Source organism: Nanorana parkeri, unplaced genomic scaffold (assembly GCF_000935625.1).
Source record: "Nanorana parkeri isolate BGI_ZX_2015 unplaced genomic scaffold, ASM93562v1 scaffold643, whole genome shotgun sequence".
NCBI classification, from domain to species: domain Eukaryota; kingdom Metazoa; phylum Chordata; class Amphibia; order Anura; family Dicroglossidae; genus Nanorana; species Nanorana parkeri.
The window spans coordinates 263,892-282,711 of NW_017306911.1; the positions used below are offsets into that span (position 1 = coordinate 263,892).

Sequence of the window (18,820 nt, forward strand, 5' to 3'; positions counted from 1 at the left end):
GTATGATCTAAAGCAAACTTTGTCAGCCTATCCTAAGGGTTACCAGTCTGGATTCCTTAAAAATGCCCAAACCTGCTTAGACCTTCTCTGTACACTTGTTCCTGAAGCCCATTTGGTACAGAGACTGGCTTCACCTTGAATCAAATGTCCCACCCAAGCGCATTGCTCAACAATACCCTATTCCTTTAGAAATGGGCAGCCCAAGTAGTGGATCCAGCCATTTCCTACCTTAACAAAACCTTCACTGTTCCTGTCGAGGATGCCCCAGTTTTAAAGGACCCTGTGCAAAAGAGATTAGAAGCCCTCCTTAAGGCCTTGTTCTCTTTAGCTGGTCCTGCTATGCAAACTGCTGTTGTATCCATGGCTGTCTGTCAGACCCTTGCTGTCTGGACTTAGCACAAAGCTTGCAACCACAGTTCCGTTCTGACAAATTCCTCTATCATCCAACACCTAGAGCTCCTGCCTGTGGCCTTATGCCACTTAGTAGGGGGGGATAAGTGGATAGGATTTTTCAAATATCCAGGATGAGCTTTCTTTCGGTACGGGTGAAAGAAAGCTCATCCTGGAGCTCAATGGTTGGTGAGGACAAGAGGACCTGTACACTGCTCTCCAGGAGCTCCTCTTGAAAAACAAGGAAACAACGCACTGTCCAAAGGTGAAAGGAGGCATTCACCCTATCTACGGCCCATGGGATGCCCCAATGCTATAAAAAATTAGTTACATGTATGTACATTTACTCATATTACAGCTGCATTTGATTATTTTAAAATAAAACATCTTGCCTAAACCTACACACCACAAAATGCCAGATATTACATTTATTATATTAGCCAGATAAACCTATTTTGTTCACCGCTCTGATTTTGTTTCTAGAGCCTGGCTTTATAACCAAGGCCTGTCGGCTATCATTCCATTGTCCAATGAGTGCTGCAGTAGCTTTTTAGTGTATTTGTATTGGACAGGCAGTGACAGCTGGTGGATCTTATCAATAAATTTAGGGAATGGCAGGCCACAGTAACAGCACCAAATAATCAGTCCGGCACAGAAGAGGCTTTCTAGCTAATTAAGGTAATATTATACATCTTTAAGTGTCTGCTTTTAGGCAGGACTTTCAACATTTTTGTAATGAACAGATTTGCTTTATGTTGGTTTTCTCTGCAACTTTTGTAGATACAAGAAAGATGTCTCCAGGACAACCTAACCCTTAGAAAGAGAATGGAGGAGCTGAAGAAGGTTCAACAGGAAAGAGAGCACCTGTTAAAAGAAATGGGGCAGATAAAAGCTGTTCAAATGAGGAAGTAAGAATCTTTAGTCTTTTGATTAGTTATCACAAAACATTCAAAAGAAGTTTACTTTAGCATTTTGGTTAATTGCTTAGTTTACCTTGGCATTTTGTGTGCAAACTTAAGCAAAAATGGATGACAGGATTTTACCACTTATAATGAACTATAAAGAACAAAATTACAGAAAGATTGTCTAGCAATTTTCCTATGTTGGGACCTCAAAGTAAGCACATTCCTTGCCCTATGTTTTTACGTTACATTCAGTTAAAGACTGTCTGATATAATGGCTGTTAAGGAGAGCTGTAATACAGTATCTCAGCATCACTTTTCACATTCTCTGTCTTTGTGGAAAGTGCCTTTGTTTTAGAGTGTTTTCAGCTAGCCATCAACCTATATAAAGCAGCAAAGTCCAGTGCTTGTAAGCTGTGTGTAATGAAGCCACCATTGGTATGTTTAAGAAAGAAAAGAAAAAAGGCCCAACTTAAGGTCCATTTATTCTTGTAACTGTTTTTACATTTTAGTGAGCATCAAGAGTTGGAAAATAAAATTGAATCATTGAAAACAAACCACAGTCTGGCTCTAGGCCGTCAGAAAGGATTTGAGGACGAAATCATGCGGTTTAAGAAAGAACTTCGGGAACCCCAGTACAAAGATGCTGAAGAGAAGCACAGGGAGATGATGATTGTTATGAGAACCACAGAGTTGGCCAACAAAGACCTGGACATTTATTATAAAACATTGGACCAGTGAGTATTTATTTTTTCACATTAATGCAAATGGTCAAGTTTCTTTGTTGCATTCTTTCTCCCTGGCTTCTTGTACTTGTAAATACTCACATGTAATACAGATCCCTTCTCTACACTAACCTCCATTCTGAAGCACGCATGGGCAAGACTATGGTCTATATGGCCATGCAGTTGAAGTCTTTTTCTTCCATACATAACAATGCAGCCATCAGAAGATCATTCTTATGGTATAACGTGGTTATAACCACACACTTTTTTTTTTTTAAAGTTAAAGAAAGAATAGAGTGAAGTTCCAACAATACAGATCACAGAATATTTCAATCAGGGTTTCTTATAGATAAGGCTCTATGGCACTCAAAACTGATCAGAGATTGGGTAATCACTTCTACGGCGAACAATCACTGCCGACCATGCCAGATAAACAAGAAATATTTCACATTTGTAAAAAAGTTTGAATTTAATGTCCTGTGGCACAGACATGGAGAGTAGGTAAGAGTGGAAAGAGTGATGGAGTAAGGGAAAGAGTGATGGAGTAAGGAAGGAAAGTGAGAATGAGGAGGGGGGTAACTTTACCGGAGTGTGGAAGGTGAGAGTACAGCAGGAGTGGGTTGTCTAATTGTGCTGTAATACAAAAGTATAGCCAGTTGCTCCAAATCGTTTAATATTGTTTGGATGATCATGTTAGTTGGTCATTAGTTCTTCCATGTAGTTCAGATATGATATTACCTCCATCCATTCCTTAAGTGATAGAAATACCTTGGATTTCCACTGCGTGGGTATGACTGTTCTAGCAGTGGTAAGGAGAACCTGAGAAGGTTTTTATTAACAGAGGCAATAGAGCCTGCTAGAATGGACAGTAGAGTAAGTTGTGGCAAATGGTTAGATGGTCATAGGTGACGTTGACGGACCAGAATGAGATGAGTCTTCGGAAAAACCAGGAAAGATGTCTCCAGGACAACTTAACCCTTAGGAGGCGAATGGAGGAGCTGAAGAAGGTTGAACAGGAATGAGAGCATCTGTTAAAAGAAATGGGGCAGATGAAAGCTGCACAAATGAGGAAGTAAGAATCTTTAGTCTTTAATTAGTTACAACTTGCTCATTGGTTCATTTGGGGAACTTAGTACACTTAAAACCAATACAGGGGTCATAGGATCTACGTAGGAGGAATGCGAGTAAGATTCCCATACCTGCAGTATTAGTGGCATGCTTAGGGGAAAATAATTTTGAGCTAAGCAAATGGACGGAGGTTACATACATAGTTAGTCGGGTTGAAAAAAGACACATGTCCATCGAGTTCAACCTATGGTATCCATGAGTGAGATGTAGGGGAAATAGGCGAGGAGAGTTTCAATCTGAACCCACAGTTTTATGTGAGGCATAAAACATCCAATTCAGTAGCCTTAGTAGTGCCACCTTGTAGTCGTGTTTTGTGTGAGGCAAGCCCACACCACCATCCTGTTTTGGAGTATGGGCTGGTATAGAGAAGTTTGATTTAGATTTGCACCATTATTTCAGTTTCTGATTATTCAGAATTAATAAGGTTCATATAGTTGATTTCATATAAAATATCTAGGTGAGGGAAGAGGTGGGTTTCTAAGTACTTAAAGTGTATATCTATGTTTGCAGTCAAAATTGAGAACACCCCCTCTTTATGTTTGTGTTCATATTCATACAGCATATCTCAGAATAATTACCATGCTTCTCTCTCAATTTTAGTAACAATAAACTGACTATAGGAAGACTAGGGACAGACTGAGCTCCCCTTAGTTAATTTACAAAGAGTGTCATTTATCAGAACTGAAACAGACAAAATCTGGAGCAGTTGCCCATGACAGCCAATCAGATTATATCTTTCATTTTCTAAGCTTAGCTGAACAAACTGAAAAGAGAAGCTGATTGTTTACTATCGCCAACTGCTCCAAAAGGAAATGGGGTCTGAGAGGATGCTATAGATTCTGATAGTCACTAATGATGTGTGATAGAGTGCTAGGATTTTAGTTAAAGTTTTAGTTTATTTTTGCTGAGAGCTATGGAAAAAAAAAAACTAAGTTGAGGCAATCAAAAACTTTTTCCACGGGAAGAAAGCACAGGTCCATGAGAGTAAACATCTTGGAGATGTTATCCCTAGTGTCTCAGAATGGCAAGAAACATATAGAGTAAGACATATAGAGTAAGCAGAAACACCGATATTAAAGCATAGACTACAGCCTCTCTATACTCGAGGGGCTTTTAGGAATTCAAATCTTAGTCTTGCTTTTTAGATGCAGTCCTCTAACGTATATATGTAGTGAAAGAAAACTGTTAATTTTAGGTACTAGGCTTTAAATTTTAAAGGGGTTGAATTTCTTATGTGGGTGAGTTCAGTCTAAAAGAACCTGCTCTGTTTAGATGCTGCCAGGGTCTCCATAGTCATAATTAGGGATGCACCAATACCATTTTCATCAGGACTGAGCGTGCTGTCTCGCCATGGCCGAGCGGGCAGCGGGGTCTCCCCATGGCTGTGCGGGTGGCGGAAGAGAAGAGATGTGTGGCTGGACCGGCGCTGTAAACGGCCTCTGTAAGGCGGGACCTTACGGCACCCAAAGTCATTTAAAGTGTCGGTATCGGCTTTAAGTATCGGGGCATTTTTCGTGAGAATGCCCAGTATCGACACCCATACTGATACTAGTATTGGTATCGGTGCATGCCTATAATGTTATCAAGGCATGCATCCATTCCTCTAAAGTAGGCAGTTTGGTTTTGTTCAGTTGTGGGAAAATTGCCTGTTGTGCTGCTAAGAAGCAGTATCTTAGGATACCTTTTTTGGATTTGTAAAGATGCCCCAGTAGTATTGACAGAGGAAGCATTAGCAGGGGGTAGGTAAGCTATCATATATGCATATAACTTCCTAATTCGCTTGCACATCTTCAACACCTGATATCTGACTGTTGGGAAGAGGAAATTAAGTTTCACTGGACTTTGATATCACAGGGACAAGGTTTTTTTTGCTTATCGTAGACAAGAGAACATAGATAACGTGTGTGAAAAAAATCTTCATCCAGTCATCAATAATGAAGGATTTTGCCAAATAACTACCTCACTCTCAGTTTCAGTGAATCATGAAATGAAGCTGGTGAAGCATAATCTGTGCTTCATCAGCTTCTTTTGGGGGGTCCATAGGTGACATTAGGGATCTAATAGACCCCTGATGTATCCATAAAGAGGAGCTGTCACTGTTTCTGTGCTATCACATAGGGGGCTTGTTTGCCTCTTAAAATTAAGTGTAAACAAAAGTTTATAAAGAAGTCAAATATATAAAAAAATGTATTTCTATTTTCGCAACCACGCGTCTGGTGCACCTACGTGCGAAAACGACAATTGCGCCAGACATGTCACATATGACTGCAAACATCAGAGTGCGAGCAGTCATTCTAGGGCCGTCAATCACTGTTAACTCTAAATTGATAGCGGTAAAAGCTCACCTATAGGCAATTTTTGGTATGGTAGTTTCTTTGCGATTTCATGGGCGGTATTTATTTACCCAATTTGACCCCATCGTTTATATTTTTCCAAAACAATTGGCTAATAATGTTTGGTTGAATAATGTAGGGAAGTCTGTGAAGTTTCTCATTCCTCCAGGCCATGGTTAATCTGTAAAAATTAAATCAAGGCAACTGATTTTACTGTATATTTTTTTATTTTTCTTAAATGTCTAAATACTCAATAAAAAATATTGAAAGTAAAATCATTTTGCTGGTCATCTGACAAGCTTTTTCAATTCAGAATGACTTGTAAAAAAAATTATCCGGGAATAAATATGGTGAATGTTGGTCCAATCAACATAATCCATCATAACCAGCATGGGGTCAGGTATTAAGCCGCCCGATAGATGTCTCACCCCAACTTTTGTGTGGATACTCAACCTTCAGAAGTCGAATCTGGATTCAACTCGCTTTCTTCGCCTGAATTTCCCCTGCTTTTCGTTCCACCATTTCTTGATAAATTATACAGGTCAATGTGCATGGCTGTTCTGCTATTTGTAAGGCTTCACTTTTTCTTGTCAAGGCACATTCTACCATATCTGTCAGTGCCTCCTGAACCTTTTGGCATCAGGCATCTGCTCTGTAGATTTGTAAGGCTGCCACTTGATCTTCTGTTCACACATTACTACGTTTTACGAGGTAGATGTTCGGGCCTCTGCTGATAATAGTTTTGGTAATAAGGTACTACAGGCTGTTGTCTGAGCTGGGGATTTCCCTTCGTTTTGTGGGCCTGTTGGCCTCCCCTTCCACTTCGGGGGTCTTGGGATTTGTGAGTCATCACGTCTAATACAGTCTATTAGACAAGTTCTTATTTAAAAGGACTTTTTTGGTAGTTATCCGTTGCTTTACTTAACATTTTTGCTACAAACCTGCCTGCCATTCAGTGCTTACGAGTTCATTGTTTACCTAAGATGTTTACTTTTATTTTATGTGCTAATTTACATCATAACTATTGTTATAGTAATGTACCTGCATTACTTAACATATCACAGTCATGTGCTTTGACTGCATTACAGATAAACATTGTGGTTTGAGAACCTTGTATTAAAAGCTGAGTGTGGGACTATGTTGTAGTGCTGCAGTTTCAAGTTGACTTTGCGGTGACCTAGGATTTTTAGAGCAAGTAAAGGGAATTTTTACATGGCAAAATTGTATTAAGATAAGCATCATTCATGCACTTTAATTCACAATTGCTTAAAGCTTGGGTTCAGCCAAAACAGTTTTTCTTGATTTTGAATAGAGTGCCATCTCTTCTCATTCAGTCAGTATTCCTCTCATGACGGGTTTACCTGAATGACTGTCTTGGGGTTTGTTTCTGCTCCCCAGGGATCACCAATTGTTTATGTTAAGGATCTTTTTGCACAGGCACATCTGAAATTATTGGTGCAACTTTGCAGCTGCCTAAAAACCTGTAAGACGTTCTGTTGCTAGTGCTTTTAGCTGAATTTATGACATTTTGGCAGTTTCTGTTTAGCAGGCAACATTAACATTGTTGTATTTTAGCTTTATTTTATTTAAGTCCTAGATAGTGAACAGTCTTTATCTTAAGGTATCACACTTGTTAGTTTTGTAAGCTGTTGCCTATACAGGAATATTTCATAAGTAAAACGCTAAATTGAAACTCTTCTGTTAACTCATTGGCTTATGAAACTAAGGGAATTCCTTGCTGTAGGACCCTTGGGTAGTGATACTGCATTTGGTCCTTGAGATCTTGTTATTAGCCCAGTTTCTACAATTTATATCCCATGTTAAACATAGGATAAACCCCAAATATAAAAATGACATGCCTGAAGTAATCCTGTCATAATCCTAGGCAAAACCCATCTCAATCCAATTGGTAGATCCAGAGTTAGACATGGCATATACATGCAAACCTTAATCTCCTGTAAAGTTTGAGCTTGGCCCTGCTGTTGGTCAGTGAGATTACCCATCACATGAGTTGGAAAAAATGAATCTTGGGAGGTAGAACGGCACAGTACAAGTGCTACTTTTACCGGAAAAATAGAGATTTTCATATAGATTCAGCTGCCTATAAGTCAGAATCTATTTATCTTTTTTTACATGCTGTTTATTAGAGGTAACCTGTATTTAATTGACCTGCAGTATAAGCAAGCCATATACTTCCAATATCACAATCTCCTGTGTCTGAGGGCCCATTTATACCAGCCATTGTAGCACAGCAACTGATGTGGTGCCCGGCACATCACACTGTGTACTTCTTTTAAGAACTTGAAATGTCACAAATGTACCCCCCTGTGCTGAAAAAAAGTACTGCATGCCATACTTTTTCTGCAACGCAGTGGTGTTATTAGTGTCCATTCGTGACAAGGAAAATTGTCTTGTCTGGCATTGGTCATTTTGTTTTCCAATGCAGCCCCAATGCATCTGTTGTAAATGGGCCCTAAATATACCTGCATTTACATGCACTTAGAATTCTGTGCATCCAGGGGCAGATTTGATCATCTAAATGCATCTATTTTCCCTAATGCAATTAAACTAAATGCACCTATACTGCTGCCTTCAGGAGGATTTGGATGCTGGCAAACAAAAAAAAGCTATTGGCAATGTATAACCCCTGCCACTTCTTTTTTGCTTGTGTCCTTGGAGACTGAGGGTCATTTCTCTATTGAGAAAAGTTTCATCTTTTTTTTTATTTTTTACTAGTAATTTTTCTTTTTCTGAAGAATTTTTCTTCTTCCAAAACTTCATCTGCACTCTGCTGATCTGAGCTCCCTGTGCAGCTATGCAGATTGGCTAATCCTGGGGGCCCTTTTTGCAGGCTGTATCTGGACTTAACTAGACTGAATAATGGATTGTTGCCCGGGAATGTGACACTCGGGCAAAGGGCTCTACCAGTGGTGCTATCCTGGCTTTTTGGTTCTGGGTTAGCTGCAGATTGTCTTTCGAGTACAGAACCCTTGCACTGTCTGTGGGGTGCCCAGTCTCTATTGGCTATTATGAGTGCTCACATGGACCTGAACAATGGGAACTACTATTGCTTAGCACCTTAAATGTCATTGTCCCTGTTTCGTTGGTCTCCATGAAAATGATAAGTACACTGAGGAATTATTGCTGTATCATCAGCTTGAGTGTAGTATCAACACACTCCTCATTCTGTTCCTGTTTTTTTTTTCATAGCATAAGGTAGCTTCTTCCCACCATTGCTCCTATCTGCAAGAGACATGTGGTTAACTTCCTGGTTAGTCTTTGCTGCCGCCTAGAGTGACCTGGTCACCTCTGACCAATTAACCCCTCCTGCTTACTAAGCTGGTTCAAGGTAAACCAAGGTGCTGCCTAGTGTTTACTATTGAGTTGTTCCTGTTTAAGCATGCAGGTTTTTTTGGGCCTAGTTGCAACTATGATTGCTATATCAGAATTCAGATGCATTTTCCCCTTGTGACTCATTATCTGACATACTTATGGCTTAAGATGCCTCTGTACTTTCTGCAGCAGAAGTTCTGTCTGTATTAGGAACATACAAGTACCTATTTTGTTCCTGGGGAGTCTCAGCCAGCTGAATTAACTGCTAGGCTTTAAAGAGACCATATCAGCTCTTGTTGATGCGGTACAAGCTTCTTCTCTCCGAAGCCAAAAAATATTTTCTTTCAGGTCCCTCAGCCTTCTCACTCGAAAATCAGACCTAAGAGCTGAGCCCAGTACAACAGCAAGACATGGCCCCCTAAAATCCTCCAAGCTTGAAGACATGTCTTCGGCATTAAGGGTCACCCTCACTTTTTAAAGTGGGGAATTTCTGTTGACGTTTGCAGACACCTGGTCAGAAATCAGTATGGATGCTTTGGTAAGAGACGTGTGTCCAAGGGCTATGAGCTAGAACTCCGCTCCCTGCCCTGATTCATGTCATCCAACATGCTTGTGTCTCCACTCAGGCCAGCAGACCTCCATGCTGGTCTTGTCACCTGGCAGACACCCAGAGGGCTCTTGCAGAAGGACCGAATTTCTTATCAAGGTCCGGTTTACCACCCTGCTTCAAGATTGCTAGCATTAACGATATTGCTGTTGAATCACCGATCTTCATGAAATGTTTTACTTTAAACAAAAATGTACTTTCAATAAAATCACAACAAACCCCGCAGTCCCAGGGAGGCGGAGAGAGGAGAAGAACACGCAGGGATAGTTGAGTTGGGGGCATCGAATGACCCTCAATATTTACCTTAATGTTATACATAAAATAAGCCGAGGTAAGTAAATCCTCCCAGGCGAACTGTCCATTTGCATCCTCCACTCTCTCTGAAATGATCCCTCGCTGCACCATCCGGCATGTAACGTGCGCAGCCAAGACGGGCCAATTTTTGTGTCCTTCTCCTCTCTCCGCCTCCCTGGGATTGCGGGGTTGGTTTCCTGGATCAGTGGATGGACTCACTACTATTTGCCAGAAAAATGTTATGTCCTAGGCGACGCTCTTGGTGAAACGTGTTGAAGGCTGAACTCACTGCACATTAAAGCATGAATTAAACAGAAACATTATGGCAAACAAAAATGATTTATGGATATTGTTAAAAGATAAGCATCTTATGAAAATAGATGAGACTGTATATAATGTGCACGTGTGATTCAGGGGGGCGCTATGCCTTGGGATAAGATATTGCTTTCTGGAATATGTTGTTACTTTGTTTTTATATATGTTCTAAATCATGTAATTTTAATAAAGATTTTGTTAAAACTATTCTATAACTGATTAGGAGAATTTTTGTATGTAACTGTGTCCTATTTAATCTGGATGTGACACCTAAAAATGGTATTTCTTTTGTTATTTATTTAGGGGTGTGCTGTCCCAATTTTCTTTGATGGTTCAACAAACTTTGTATACTTACAATAAAATCAGACAAGCTCAGCAGTCATCTTCGTAGTGGCAAATCTCACACAGAAAACAGTGGTACCACGCACTGATGCGTTTAGTCATGTGACTTACTCAAAGGGTACAGAGTAGGGGACGGGGCTATCACTGTTTCCTGTGTCAGATTTCCACTACAAAGATCACTGCTGAGCTTGTCTGATTTTATTGTTTGTAAGTACATTTGTATTTAAATAAAACATTTTATGAAGATACTACACAATGGGAGCTCTTATTCTTCTATTCTGAGTTCCGTAATTGTCAATTGCTGGAAGGAGGAAGGAGGAGGATAAGGATATACGTGGTGATCTAGGTGTTGATCCAGCTGTGTGTGTTTTGTTTGCTGTTTATGATCTCCTAAATTCTGCTTTCCTATAAAACTGAAGCATGCTGGTTGAAGGAGAGGTAAACCTGGCTGGCCAATTACGTTTTGTTTTTTTGCCAGTTTCCAAATTTTCTGGAGGAGGCAGTATAACACCAATCATCTCAAATCCTATATCCCTTCATGAACTTCAAGAAACGAATTACTGTTCAGTAATTACAAAAAATCATGTTTTTACAATGATGCATGATCAGAGTCTTATCAGGCTGTCCTATGTCTTGTTTTGCTAGAGCCATAATGAAATTCCATAGCATGAAGATGGAAGAGATCAATAAGATCATTCGTGATCTTTGGCGCAGCACCTACCGAGGGCAAGGTACTTGAATTTTGTTGGTTATCAGACATAATCAAACACATAGTTTCTGCTTAAAGGAGAACTATGAGGTGAGTGCTTTTCACTCACCTCATAGTTCTAGCGACCTGTGACAATGAGACTGTCACAGGTCAGCTTAGTAGATCGGGAGGTGAGCGAACACATACCGGCATTTGCTCACCTCTCGATCCTGTCACGGCTCTCTGCCGTGACAGGGGAGGGGCTGGATTCCCCCCGATCCGCCAGCGCTGACTGGCGGAACGTACAGGGGAGGGGGTGGGTACAGTTGGCTCTGCCTCCTAGATAGGCAGAGCCAGCTGTCAGTCACGCAGCTGAGCAGATCCAGACATAATTGTTGGGATCCGCTTCAGCTGCGGCGTCTCAGTATACCACGAGCTACAGCTCGCGGTATACTGAGCCTAGGGTGACGGGAGGACGCTAGTTTGTGTCCTCCCGTTACCCTAAGGACAGCTATGGGGAAAAGTCTTAACCCCATAGTTCTCCTTTAAGAACTGTCATGTCTTAGACAATTCGCGTCATAGTAAAATCTATTATTGTACAATAGTTGCACAAACTTCAAAGAATGCATATACAAAAGCTCTCCTGATGTGTAAAATGCATAATCATATATGACCTAGTTTGAAAACACCTGATGTGGGTATTTTTTCTGTATTCAGAAGATTTTGCTGTTTCCCTTCCCTTAAAGCTCAGAAGCTGAACCTATATTTAGCACAGGCAGACAAAAATTCATAGGTTATTGTCAGTTTGTTTTTATAAACTCAGAGAAAATAAAATCTTAATTTAAAATCTTTTATGCAGCGGGGCCACCCCTGCACTGCAAGGGTTAAGTGCTTATTTTGCCCAGGGAGCTAAAATAACATGTACTCACCCGAAACGTGATCCCGGCTGGCTCCTAGACCGGTCCCTTCAATGTCACTCCCCTTCCGCTCCAGCAGTCCTTGGAGTCATCCCATCCTATAAAGTGTATAGGACGTGAGGAAGCAGAGGGATATTCCATTGCTGGAGTGGAAGGGGGAGCAAGGCTGAAGGAACCGGTCTAGGAGCAAGCCAGGATCATGGTATATGGTGATACACGTTACAGAGAGTATATCTCTGTAATTTTAGCTCCCGAGGTAAAACGGGCACCTAACCCTTGCAGTGTGGGGGTGGCCCCACTGCAAGTGTTAAGATTCTATTTGCCCTTCTTTAAAACCTTATTGCATTTTTGGCTTACATCTACTAATTGCATCCCAGGTGCACTAATTCAAAAGGTACACAAAGTCTCAAAGTTCCTTATCATTAGAAAGCCTTTACAGCCTAAGTACAAAAGTCTTTCCTTTGCCAGCTTGCTGCAGAGAAGGGCCCTTGCTTTTTGTGTGGAACCCATGGTTTCTCTGCAGAGGTTTAACAGACCTCCTGCTGAGTCAGAGCTACAGCTTTGCTGATCGGAGAGCTATAGTTGTGACTCATGGGGGGGGGTTTAGACCTCTGCAGAGACCACTGCTGCCACCCACAAAGCATAGATTCTTCTGCATACTGCCAGGGGACGGACTTTTATACTGAGGCTATGTCTACTTTAAATGAAAACAAACTGTGGCGCTTTGAACACCATTTATTTTACTGCATCTAGAATGTGTCTCTAGAAGGTTTAAACTTAAAGTTCAAGTGGGCTTTAAGATTTAAAAAAAAGTTGACCATAGAATGACAGAAACAGTTAAATATTTTTTGCTGTATAAGGGAGTATTTATTATTTGTAATGGTTATTAAAATCTCAAAACGTTCATAGCAAGTCAGCCTATTATTTATATATTTTTGAGTAAATGTAGTAATTCACAAAACAGACCATAACTGTGGTTACTGTGTTATTAATCCATTATACATATTTTATGTACTTCAGATATAGAGTACATCGAGATTAGATCTGATGCTGATGAAAATGTCTCTGCTGATAAGAGAAGAACATACAACTACAGAGTTGTGATGATCAAAGGAGATGCTGCACTGGATATGAGAGGACGCTGCAGTGCTGGGCAAAAGGTATTTGGCTTGCATTTTCTTCTACAGGTCATGTAGTAAATTTGTGAAATTGTAAAAAATGTTGTGTAAAATGTGTACAGAACTTTAAGGACTGAAATAAGGTATAAAGCCACTAAGGTCAACTCCCCCCTTACCTAATCACTGGCATAGCACAAAAACCTACCTGAAGGCCCCTTTTATCCACCTAAATCTGTTGTCATGTGACATTCCAGTCCTGAGTTTCTCTTCCTACGCACGGGAGACGGGGTCCTTGTTCAGGTGTCAGCATTTGCATGACATGGGCACTTCTCATTAACTGTCCAACCGTGGGTCCTCCTAGGATCTAAAAAAAAAAAAAAAAACTAATGGCAGCATGAGAGGACTCGCCAACACTGACACATCTTCAGCACTGGATTACTAGTGCCCTCTACTTAGAAACAGCGCCGGCAAGGGACATGTATGGCAAATGTAGGTAACTGTTTTTTTCAGAAGGTATTTAAAAAAATCCTGAGGTGTGAGGGGCTTTAAGTTTTTCCCCCGAGATGGGTTGTAAGTATTCCATTTGTAGTAATGTTTAGAGGCCTACATTTTAATACTCCTTAATGAATGTTGTAATTTTGAATTAAATCCAGTAAATTGAATTACACAACACCTTCATATATATGAAAGGGGTGAGATCTGTGGCCCCTGGTTCAGCCTTACTGCTGTAATTTGTATGGGTCCGCGCTCTCTCAATGCTAGCTATAGTGTTGGAGACTGTGGAAGATATGGGATGTCCTCCCCACAGCATCCAACACTACTCTGCAAGTACAGGTACCACACTACTTGGCTTTATCACATGTGTATATTTCTTGTTGGAATATTTACTGTGGTCCTTTGCTTGATAGTATCCTGTCATTCTGATCATTTCTGCATAGTCAGATCAGTCTTAACTTCTACAGTACATTTAGGTACAGTAACTATTTAAGGTCAGTGATGTAAACGGTAGTAAAGCCTGGATCCAGATGATGGTCTGTGTTTGGACTTGTAAAAACAATTTAGCAGTGGTGGCTTTCATATCCTTACAGATTTCTGTTACTTAGCAACTCCAGTGGTAACCTTCCAGTAGTTTGTGCATAATGGTGTAAGATGTAGGTTGCAATCCCTTCAAATAAATTGTTCTTTGGTTTACATGTGTGCATCAATATGTATAGAGTAATATATTCTATAAAAACTTGCCCAAGACAGCACTCTGGTTTAAATAAATGTTAACTAAATGTCATATAAACTTGGATAGGTGTTGCATTCTAAATGGCTGAAAGCTGGGACTCCACGTGTTCTCTGTCTGCAGCAAGGCAGTACCATTAAGTGGTAATTTTCTGGAATCGTGTTCCAAAAGTTCAAGCAAACATTAATATATATGTTTAGGGTGTAAATTGTAGGCATGATTCTAAACATTAATCTTCCACTGTAGCTTACTTGGCACTCTGCTATGCAGATCTCAACTTTGGGTAGTTAACTTAAGAGCTGGCCCATCTCAATTACTTTGCGAGCATTAGCAAGTGAAGCCTTCTACCAATTCCTTGCACATTTATCAGTCATTTGTAGGAGAGGAAGGGATAGATTTTTTACTTCACTTCCCTAGTGAAGATTTGCTAGAACTAATACTGCATATGGGGACTTGTAGGTGCCACCTGTAGAATTTTGAATGCAGCTATTGCCACAAAATGTAATTGAATCTATACTACCCGCTTTTGTGGAAAAATGTATGTGTTTGAATGTATTGCAGTGGCTGAGTAAGACTATGTCCTGACTAGGTGCTTGCAGCATGCTTGGGAGGGACATGTTATTTTTAATAGTACACACTGTACTAGGGTGCTGCAAAGATTGCAATAGTGGTGCATGACTGAGCAATGTTTGGGAAACACAGTGTTATCCTATAAGCAAGATGAAGTCAAGTTGTATAACATACATTTTGTTTGTGCAGGTTCTGGCATCTCTTATTATTCGTCTGGCACTAGCAGAGACATTTTGTCTGAACTGTGGAATACTTGCCCTGGATGAGCCTACTACAAATCTGGATCGTGAAAATATTGAGTCTCTTGCCCATGCATTGGTTGAGTGAGTATCCAAAAAAAGCTTTATTACTAATTCCTTAAGGCCATTGCAGGCAAAAGTTCAGCCTTGTTAGGTACATCTCATTTCCTGGCACATTCACGCACGACAGTGCGTCTTTTATTAACGCACATAATGCATCTTAGTTTTGCAGTGCAAAATGTACAGGAATGGTGTCCTTGTACGACCCAGTGTCTATAGATTTCTCTGTGTAATGTTATTGTGGATTTTACCATTTATATTATTAATTTACAGAAGATATAGATAAAAAATAAACTTACATAATGTCAGATTATGTCCACTTGATAGTTTGTGTCTTTAATGTGATCTCAACAGCTACTATACTGATTCCTTGCCTTAGAAATTGTCTTAGTCAACTTTAGTGCTTGGCTACACAATAGATTTTTGTTTTTATGCAATTGAAATTTGCTTGGATAAGTATATTTAAGGCACCAAGTACAGTGGTTCATTGCTGTGGAGTGGATAGACGTTGCTCATATAACCAAGCTCTTAAACTTGGATACTCACCCAGTTAGTCAAACTAAACTCAGGATTTTAATTTTAAAAATGCATTTAAGTACCTTTAACTATTAACAAAATGTAGCTTTTTTTTATACATCACTTGGCTGTAGATCTTCAAATTATCTCTGAATCTGTGGTGATACTGTCCTTCCTTCTGAAGGGTGGCTACTTTTGTTCCCCATGGTTCCTATGTCTGTTATAAAGTAGCTACCTTCTCCAAGCTTGTTCCTGTGATAGAATACAATCTTACGTTTAGTTTATTCATTAGTATTAGGATTGTAGTCCATTACAGGAGTGAGCTTGGAGCAGTGACTACTTTACAACACAAACGGAGACCATGGGGAACAAAAGCAGCCACCCTCCAGTTGGAAAGACAGTGCCAACACGAATTCAGAGATGATTTGAGAATCTACAGTCGAGTGATACACAAATAAGCTGCTTTTTTTGTTAATAGTTAAAAGAGAACTATGGTCAAACCTTTTTTGGCCATACTTCTCTTTAGGGTCAGAGGAGGACATTTACTAATCTCCTTCTGTAACCCAAAACTCAGCATATAGCGGGCTATTGCCCACTATATGCTGACAGAGCGGAGCCGCACTGCAGCCGGGAAGGACTCCGACAATATTGTTGGGATCCACCCCACTATAGAGGCAGAGCCAGCTGTACCGCCCCAACCTTCCCTCCAGTCAGTGCTGGAGGAATTGACCGTCACCGCTCTCTGCAGGGAGAAGATCGTGAACTGAGCAATCAGCGGTTTGTGATCGCTCAGTTCTCTATAGAGCCGGTGTGTGACAACTGCAGTGTCGCATGTCAGCTCTAAGTATTAGGAGGAGTATATTTCCCTCATCCAATATTTGTACATTAAGGGACTTGAATGCATTTTTATGATTTAACTCCTGTGTTTTGTGTCACTTTTAACACCTTTCCTAGCAGGTCCAAAAATGATCTGTGCAAAGTGGTGCACTAACTGACAGAAATGCAGGGGTGCCAATATTTTTGGCCATGGCTATATGTTAGGTAGGTGTATTGTGTAAATGGCACTCCCCTCCAAGGCATGAACAAGTTCATGTTTAAATTAAGGCGCCAAACAGTCTAATCAAGACTATGAACACATTTTAGAAGCCAAGGAACAGATAATTCTATTACCAACGCATTAGAAAAATATAAAAAAAAATATGTTCTTAATTTGTTTAAGACACTGAGTGACTGACAATTAATTAGTACTTAAAGTGTTACTTAATGATCTTTGTTTAAAGAATATCCAGGTCCTGCTTAATGTTCTCGACCACCATCTTTGGTTTAAATACGTCAAATAATGTAAAATACCTTATTTTTGTTGGTCTGCATCTCTTCCACATGCTCCCCATTGTGCCTCCATTACATCCATTTAAAGTACTACGTGCTGTGAACATGTATTGCGGTCACATGCACCGCTGTACTAAAGCTACAATTCCCATTATGCATTGCGCCGGGTGTCCGACATAAAATTGTAGCTCGTGTTGGGAGCGAGCAAAGGAGGGTGGCTACTTTCCTACACACAGTGGGACCATGTAGATTAAATGTAGCCACCTTCATTATTATTAGTAGTAGTATTATACTGGATTTATATAGCGCCAACAGTTTGCACAGCACTTTACAATATTAGGAAGACATTACAATTACAACACAATTCAAGACAAGATGGTAAGGAGGGCCCTTCCCCTGAGGGTTTACAATCTAAAAAACCTTCATAAGCGAAGTTGCACCCAAGAAGATTTTAAAAGCATTTTGCTGAACATGCTGTCCAGTACTGGTATTACAAGGGACACATTTGAAAAGCTGTCATGGTACTGGGTAGAATCTTCTGTGTGTATTGGGTTTAGTAAACATATTCTTCCCAAAAATTAGAGCTAGCATGGTGGGGTGCCATAACCCCACCATCTGCTGACTTTGGGTCACAGAAGTACATTAATAAGTGTACCCCCGTTACACAAAAGAGAAGTATAGCCGAGAAAAGGTTTGGCTTTACTTCTCTTTTAAAATAATTCTTGCAAGTCGGAAGCCTTCAATTTTAATCTCCCTCAATTCTACTATCCTGAATCTTAAGGATCCTAATGAGCTTTATGATAAAATGAACAGTATTTTAAAAGTTAAACTAGCAAGGTTTGAGATGATTTGGAACCCATGGATGTGTTATATCCAATCTCCGACCTTAGCCCAGCACCACTGTCTATATGGAGGTGGGTGGCCAAGAGGGAAGGCTTACTTCTTCTCATTGGTATTGAGGAAACTGGAGGGGAAACTACATTGCTGATGTGTGGGGCGATAAACATTTTATATTGATTTTCTGATTACCACTAATCATTCCTAATTATGACTTAAATAGTGAAACCACTGATAAAATGTGTATATTGTGTAATTGTATTTGCAGGATCATTAAAAGTCGGTCAAGACAGCGAAATTTCCAGCTGCTTGTGATTACACACGATGAAGACTTTGTAGAGCTTCTGGGACGTTCAGAATATGTGGAACATTTTTACCGGATTAAAAAAAACATGGACCAATGTTCTGAGATAGTGAAATGTGGTGTGAGCTCCTTGGGATCATACATGCATTAGAGTTAGTTTGCCTGACCCAAACATAAAACAGTAAACGCTGCTAATAGTTTAACTAGTACCGTTATTCAGAATTTATTTGTAAAGCCTGTTTTGACACAGTTGCAGCTTGATACTAAGAAAAACATTTTTTTGTTTCTCAGTGACCCCCTTTCACTTCCATGGCAAATGCAAAGTGTTATGTGCACTGATTGGGTTAGTTATTGCTATAGCAAAATACAGCAAACCGATAAGACATACAGGACAGATAATAGTTGGCTGAAAGCTTTGACTATGCTCTGTGTGGGAATAGCAGCCTGAATTCTTGAAATAGATGGGCATACATTGGTTTGATGCACATCAAGCTCTGAATTTAATCTTGCATCTGTAAAAATGTACATATTAACATGTGTGCATGGACCCTTCCTTCTGCGGTGGGCTAAAAAATCACAAGTTTATGAAGCAGGAATTTAAATGTTTCTAGTTTTCACTGACGGCAATCAAAAAACACGCAGGGT

The 18,820-nt window shown here is 40.1% G+C and overlaps 1 protein-coding gene across 1 annotated transcript in view; it reads left to right on the forward strand.

Moving 5' to 3' along the window:
• Nucleotides 1-18,411, forward strand: part of RAD50 (RAD50 double strand break repair protein) — a 101,729-nt gene extending 83,318 nt beyond the window's left edge. The window contains exons 20-25 of the mRNA XM_018563226.1: nt 1,171-1,298; nt 1,805-2,029; nt 11,015-11,100; nt 12,995-13,134; nt 15,080-15,213; nt 18,140-18,411. Of these exons, the coding sequence (XP_018418728.1) occupies nt 1,171-1,298; nt 1,805-2,029; nt 11,015-11,100; nt 12,995-13,134; nt 15,080-15,213; nt 18,140-18,326 (900 nt within the window). The 3' untranslated portion in view covers nt 18,327-18,411. The remainder of the gene's footprint in view (nt 1-1,170; nt 1,299-1,804; nt 2,030-11,014; nt 11,101-12,994; nt 13,135-15,079; nt 15,214-18,139) is intronic.
• Nucleotides 18,412-18,820: the final 409 nt, after the last annotated feature.